This window comes from Carassius auratus, chromosome 21, assembly GCF_003368295.1.
Source record: "Carassius auratus strain Wakin chromosome 21, ASM336829v1, whole genome shotgun sequence".
Classification (NCBI taxonomy): domain Eukaryota; kingdom Metazoa; phylum Chordata; class Actinopteri; order Cypriniformes; family Cyprinidae; genus Carassius; species Carassius auratus.
In genome coordinates, this window is record NC_039263.1 from 4,510,415 (window position 1) to 4,517,633 (window position 7,219).

At 41.4% G+C, this 7,219-nt stretch overlaps 1 protein-coding gene across 3 annotated transcripts; it reads right to left on the reverse strand.

The window, feature by feature from the left end:
- Positions 1 to 2,198: 2,198 nt before the first annotated feature.
- Positions 2,199 to 7,219, reverse strand: LOC113038278 (NHS-like protein 2). 3 transcript variants are annotated; one of them, XM_026195584.1, is made up of 5 exons: positions 7,119 to 7,219; positions 6,599 to 6,817; positions 3,250 to 5,093; positions 3,027 to 3,165; positions 2,199 to 2,935 (listed from the first exon to the last, which is right to left on the reverse strand). In XM_026195584.1, exons 2-5 carry the CDS (start codon positions 6,676 to 6,678, stop codon positions 2,668 to 2,670), a joined length of 2,331 nt encoding a protein of 776 aa, XP_026051369.1. In that variant the 5' UTR covers positions 6,679 to 6,817; positions 7,119 to 7,219; the 3' UTR covers positions 2,199 to 2,667. The 3 variants fall into 3 exon arrangements, with proteins under 3 accessions (XP_026051369.1, XP_026051371.1, XP_026051370.1); XM_026195586.1 differs by having other exon boundaries at positions 6,672 to 6,817; positions 7,119 to 7,217; XM_026195585.1 differs by having other exon boundaries at positions 7,128 to 7,203.

Consider the following 7,219-nt stretch of genomic DNA (forward strand, 5'->3'; position numbering starts at 1 on the left):
AAAGCAGAGAATTACTCACTGCTCTGAACTGAATAACATCTAAAGCTTCAGTAAGAAGATATTTCTTACTTGAATGCTGCTTTTAAAAGCTCTAGCGTGAAGATGAACACTGCAGAGAGTGTCTGGCTCATTCAGGGCGGGGCCTCTGCTAATATGATGTGTCCGTCAATAGTTGTGGGTGGGGCTTGTAAAATGTGATGTCATATTTTACATAATATGTTATCGGCTTGCTCTCCCAGCCAGCAATGACATGTGGGGCCCAGATGAGGGCTTCATGGGCGGCAAATGTGGGCCCCATTATGGGCTTGCACCCGGGATCCACATTGGGGCAAGCCGTGGAAGCCCAGACGTACTAAAAGTGGGACCTGTAAGGGTACTGCATGGGTCTTAATTGGGCAATTCATGTCAGACCCATTTGGGCCCCACCTGCCCAAATGGGTCTAAAGTGGGTTTGCACCCAGGATCCAGCCGTGGATGCCCAGATGGGTTTTAAAAGGGATCTATAACGGTCTTATGTGGGATCTTAACTGGGTAATTCATGTCAGACCCATTTGGGCCCCACCTGCCTACAGGGGTGTAAAGTGGGCTTGCACCAGGATTCAATTGTGAATGCCCCTATGGGCTTAAAGTGGGCTCTGTAAGTATCTTTAAACCGATACCGATATTTACAGATATTGAATTTTAAAGCCAATATCGGCCGATAATATCGAGCATCCCTAGTTGTCTAAATATGTGTTTCTGCCCCAAGGGACAGGCGTCTGGGACTGGGCTATTATTTGAAGTGTTACGGTAGACCTGCAACCTTTCTGAGAGTCCACTAATCAGCATAATTCAACACAGCGTAAACTTTGACCTATTTTTATGTGTTTTACATTTTTGGGAAGTGACATTTTTAATTTTCTGCACGACTAACAAAAATGACTGATGGATTGTTTTGGCAAAATATCTACATGTATGTGATGTTTGTTCTTTGGTGACTAGCGTGACTTGAAATGTATTGAGTTACAATTACTCAATCTCAACATGCTTGGTTAGCCTACATGTAGAGTTACTACAAGTTACTAAAACTTGTACAGTAAGTAATTACACTCTCAATAGGCCTACATAGTTACTTTGCGCCTCTGCCATGCAGGACCCATTAATGATATTCCATGTATTAAAAAAATTATTACCATAAGTTATAAACAGTTTACAAAAACAGAAATAAATCAACTATAGCCAATTAAAACACATGACTGAAAAAAGGCCTGGTCTCACAGACAAGGTTTAGATTAAGCCAAAAAAAAAGAAAAGCAGCACAGAAGACACGAACCAAGAAGAGCTAGAGATTATTCATAACTGTATTTAACTAAACCTATTACTTATTTTAATCTGACTTTTTAGATTACTTTTTTTAATCTTACTTGTTTGCTTTTTTAAATCAAACTTGTTATTAATGTACCATATTGATATAAAACAACACAGTGAAAGAAAAATATATTAAATGTTTTATATCAATGCCATAAAATGCTTTAAACATTATATTGCAGTACATTATATGAATAAACATTACAGGTCCAAAGTCGTCCAGAATCTACAGTTACTGAAGGTTACTGGACATGATGATGACATTATTTTTCACAGTGTTTAGTAACTTGCAAAATTATTTATTTGCTTGCTTGAGATGTGCTTTTCCTCCTTAAATTCAGCTGCATTGATTGCAAATTTGGGTTGTAATAGAAGTACCAAGACACAAGCTCAACATCATTATAAACTAAAACTGAATTTGAATGCTTGAGATTAACATTTTTGGCTTCATAATGCAATATTAAATGTATGCATGCTACTGTGTCCTATGATAGTAAACTTACCCTGTCAGAAGTGAGTGTTTCATGCAGTATCCTATTCATGATAATAAATAAAAGACTCTGCTACAAGAGAAAGTTCAAGTTAATTAGGTAATAATCCCTTCAAAGTCAGGCAGCAGAAGGTGTGTGATGCCATTAGAGTTTTACGTCTATGCAACCTGAAGATTATATTGATTAGTAAGGAATTATTCCTTGTTATGTCTGGCAGCTCTTCCTCACACAACCCACATATTTAATGGTGAAGAGATACATGATAAACACACTTTCTGTTTGAGATCACAGCTTAAACTAAATATGCATTTCTGTAAACATGCCTGCAAAAGGGTGAATATACACAAAAATATATAAGAGTCACTTCTGAAAAGTAATTTATTACACTGAACATGTGCAAATCTACAGCAGAACATCTTTAATACAGTCATTGATATACAATAGTCTTCTTCTTTATGGAAGACAGGAAGTCCAAACACAACAACTTATTTATGTTTTAATATTCAGTAACATAGAGACTAGAACTGTTACATTTTCTCAGGAAAGCATCTCCACTCTTAAAACACTTATATTTACATTAACACTTAAAGCTGTATTTGTATTTACAAATGTGTATCATTCTGTTATGATTCACAGCAACAAACCTGTTTCAGGAAGATATACTGTAAGTTTTAACTTCATAATGTTCTACTTTAGGTCTTATTCAAAACAAAAGCAAATATTTACAAGCTGATGTCTTGATACTCTTAATATATTATTTCAGAAACTTTAACATGGCATTTGTCACAAACTGATTTAGATATAAAACACGGCTGGGGAAAAGTCTGCTCTATGGACCGTGTGACTGAACATAGCTGTTTTTGCGGTGGGTCATGTTTGCCGCGATGTTAGCCGTGGGCTTGGAGCTTCTGAGGAGCTCTGTGGCTGAGATTCGTTCACTGCAGCTAGCCTTGGCACTTCTCGTCCTTCTCAGAAAAGCCATGAAGTTGTCATTTTGAGAACTGATTTTGGACGCTCCACTGCCGAGCGTCTGAGTGCCTGGATCCCCCTGCTTGTTTTCAAAGGAGTCTTTACGACCCAGAAGCTTTCTTTTAGACCTGCAAAATTGGAAAACGATATGAGGACAGAATTTAGAAGCCAAAACAAGAGTTTAACAACTTAGAAAAAGTGTATTTCGTTCTAATTAACCTGTGAATTATGGTGAACAGGTCCTCCGTTGTTTGAGATTTGGACTTGTAAAGAAACACATCGTCTTCCTCTCCTACCAATTGCAGAGATCCTAGGTCAGGCATTTGCTCCCTCTTCTCTACATCGTACGTTGGCTCATCTGTTGACATTAAGAACGGGAGTTAATGATAAGCATTTGGTATATAACAGTTTAACACTGGAAAAACCAAATTCAGTCTCCTACCTATTGCATTTGAGTGCTGTTGTTCAGTGGCCATAGGATATGATGGAATGACGCCATATAGAGTAACATGATACTGACTTGCAGAGATGGGAGACTTCGGAGACTTGAGTTTACTTGGAGACAAGGAATCGTCTGGGCTTTTCTGAGCTGGTGAGTTATAATAAAGTGTATTGTCCACAGCTGGTGTCTTCTTCAGAGGAGGCGGTGGGGCTCTTCGCTTTTTAGGAAGTCCATGTTGGTTAGAGCCGGTGGTTGTGCTGAAGGGGAGCACATTTGGATTCTGTGGCCGTGGAGAATGTCCTTCCGAAATGTAGCAGTCCTTCTGCTGCTTCAGATGATGCGCTCGGTCTGATGGTACAGGCACTGTGGGTTTAACTTTGTTAATCATTGCGTAAATATCTTGCGGTCTCTCACTGGGTTTGACTGTTGCCGGTTCTGGATCAGATGTTGTTCCAAAACGCGTCTGAGCCATGGGTGGCCACTTATTTCTCTGGGGCTTGGGAGCCACTGGAGGTTTGGCTTTTTGGTGGTTTGCAGGGCTTAAAGAGATCTCCTCTTCGATAGCATCCGCTGTAGTCTCCTGCGAATTCTCAAGATCGGAGCTGCTAACCGAGCGCAAACGCACGCTGTTCAGATCCTCTTGAGTCACCACTGGCATGATCATCAAACTGTTGCTCATCCTTTGCTTGGGTCTGGTGGCTTCGGTGCTGTCCGAGTAGCGGCGGTTTACTTTCGGCTGAGCCACGGAAGGCTCTGGATCAGGAGAGTGCTGATGTAGATCGGGAAGCTGAAGAGATAGCCTTGCGTTGCGGTTTCTCACTCTTTGGTTAGGAATAACACTGGAAGGCTTATGGCGCATTCTGCCTCCCAGCTGAGATTGAGTAGGTGTTTCGCATTGGCTTGCATAGCCACTCGATGGAGAGTTTGTCCCGAAGCGTTTGGACGGAGAAGAGATGCAAGGCTGGGAGGGCGAGGAGTGGGAAGAAGACGGGGATGTGTTCATTTCATAATTACCGACGGTGCTTCCGTTTATTGTAGTTGGCATAGACTTACATGGTTCACTGGATCGAAGCTCATTAAGTGCTCGGTGGCTAGAGACAGACGTCTTCAGTGTCTTGCCAGGTGCTTCAGCTGTTGGTTTCTTGCTCTTACTGACTCCTTGCTTTGAGGTTGGAATGAGATCAGGCAGTATCATGATGTTTCGGCCGTCTTTTTTCAGAGGAAGCCCTTGTAATTTCTGTTCTGAATCATTCTCCGCCGCGAGCCTTTGCAGTGACACTGTGCGCACAGGTGGAGCTGGTTTAGTTTTGGCTTTCTTGAGGATGATGCTTCGAGATCTAGATCGCGGCACGGCATCCGGGAGTCGACCTCCTCTCCTGGATGTGCTGTCGCTGCCGCTGTCCTCCGAGCTGCTGCTGGGATATGAAAGCGCATAGCTTTCGCACCGGCGCCGGGCCACACCAGGGTTGGAGTTGACCGTGGCGAAAAGCGACAAGGAGCGTCTGTGGAGCTCTATGTTACTGATCGGTCGACTCCTACGCTCCTTCTTCATGCAGTCTTTATCTCGTCTCATCACGGCAGCAGAGTTAGTGGCTGATGTCTGGCTCGTCTCCTCGGGATCCTGGAACTGTGGAGGGGGTTTGATCACGTCAGGTGCCTTCAGGAAGGAGTTCACGTTATCATCCCACTCGGATGAAAAGGTGGAGATGTTCGGGCCGCACCAGCCTTGGGCAGAACAAACCAAGGTCGTGTTTTCCATCTTCGATTTCAATTCAGCACTTTCCCATGAATCAATCCGTTGCAGAGATATTCCATTAGCTCCGTCAAGCTTGAAAATACACAACCTGGTGCGACAGAAAGAATAATTCATTGCAGGGCTGTGATGCTACACAATAAAGACAAATATTGAATCTCGTTTCCTCTCATGGGTGACATCACTGTCCGAATGCTTTAAACAGAGTGGACTAAAATCTGCCCATCTTGGTCTTTGTTTGGCTCACGAGTGGGTGTCTGCCATGGAAACAGTTACCTGTTAATCCATATAAAAACTCGAGAGAAATCTGTATTTCCACATGCGTTTATCCTGACTGGTGACTGCAGGGAGCCATCATCATATTTAATTAAAGAGTAGAGGAAATTAATGCTCAGATGAGAGTTACTGGGGCTGGGGTCACTTTATTTTAAGATTCAATTCTCACTTTTAACAAACCATTAACTACGTCTTTGCCTTAATAAACTCCTAATTTGCTGCTTATTAATAGTTAGTAAAGTAGTTGTTAAATTTAGGTTTTAGTGATGAATATATCCATGCAGGATAAGTCCTTACAAACAACCAATATGATAATAATAGGCATGCTAATAAGCAACTAGTTAATAGTGAGAATTGGTCCCTATATGATAAAGTGTTACACAGGCTGGCCTTGACGATTATCTTTCTGTTGTAAATAAAAAAAGAAAGAAAATCTATGTCTCGGCATTTAAAGTTGTGATTTTTCATTTCCATTTGTTGTATATCTCCCCCTCAATCTCGTGCAGCTCAAGGAGCCTTGGACAAAAAAAAATACTCATTGTTAATATAATATTAATTCAGTGATGATGTCACATTGCACCTCTTTGCGGGAAAAATAACAAAACCAGAATGATCGCAGAGAATATTCACACTCTTCTCATTCCTTTCAAAAGGAAATGACAAGATTCTTCAAAACTGAAGTCCATTTATCTATTTAAAAATCCTTAAACGCACCACCATCTATGTGAATGCATTTATTGTATTCACTAAAGAGTCATTTCTAACATTACTAATGTTCTTCTAAAATTAAGTCAATTCCACCCAGTATTTGATGGTTTTGCAATTAAACGAGTCCTGTAGTGCATCCCAAGCTTCTTGCTGAGAAGGACGCAATCAACCTGATGCTCGCTCTGAAAATTATACCAAATGTTTACACCTGGTTTTCTATTGCTCAAACCTCGACAACTGCTCTGTGTTTATAATCAGTGATATCACTGTCGACACCAAAGTTGTGTTGTCACAAGCGCTGTCTCTGAAGGAATCTTCAGGAATTCACATCAACAGAACATAAATAAATAAAAAAAAAACACTCCTCACATGCTCCTGCGTGTGCATTGTGACGTTGCTGCTTACAGCCAGAAATATGTATGTTTTGTAACCGTACTGATGTGCATGACACCCCTGACAGGCTGGAATAACTACAAGGCAAAATACAATACTAAATCAACCCGTTTAAGAAACTGCGAAGTTGCATGACCAAAGTCAGAGGTCACTTCGCCGAAATACACAATTTTGCTGCAGAGGACAAACGTCACAGACAAAGGCATGGAATCAACAAACCTTTCAATGCAGTTAAATGCACATTTCCCAGATCTCTGAGGACGGTCAAACCGAATCGTCCCCTTCGTCTTACCTTTCATCCGCTCTGGGGACCGAACCGTGCCGTGTGATGCTGTCTCTCTCTAGCTCGCTGCTCTGGCTCAACGCATTCACATGCTGTTACCATGACGATAGGAAGTGGGCTGCTTGCTTCCTCTCTGAGTTCAAGTTCGTTGAATGCTGAGTGAGGAGAGAGAGAGAGAGAGAGAGAGAGAGGGAGAGAGACATTATATAAACACCAAATCCTCAGAGACACTGGGAAATACATTGTGCTGCTTGTCAAAAACAGCTATATGTCAGAATCCATGACGGTAGCAAATAAAATCCACTGTAACCTAGATTATATTATCAAATAATAATACACCTGTATGTATAGGCATTTACTCTGATAATCACATGGGATGCATTAACATAGAGACTGTGATCTCATAGTTGATATTAAGAATGCAGTATGCAGCAGTCGTGTTTCGATAAAACAGACCGTTCTCACTTCGTGCAGCATTGCAGTATGGTATAAAAACATCTCAGAAAGATCGCAGACACAGTGATGCTTCTCATGCATATCACTGCAGGTTTCGTTCT

Bases quoted from the DNA above. Each gene is read 5' to 3' on its own strand.
- LOC113038278 (XM_026195584.1), bottom strand. From the start codon at position 6,678: ATGAAAGGTAAGACGAAGGGGACGATTCGGTTTGACCGTCCTCAGAGA. The intron at 5,094-6,598 runs GTTTGTTGATTC...CTGTCGCACCAG, and splicing joins GCATTTAACTGCATTGAAAG to GTTGTGTATTTTCAAGCTTG. The intron at 3,166-3,249 runs GTAGGAGACTGA...TAATGTCAACAG, and splicing joins ACAGCACTCAAATGCAATAG to ATGAGCCAACGTACGATGTA.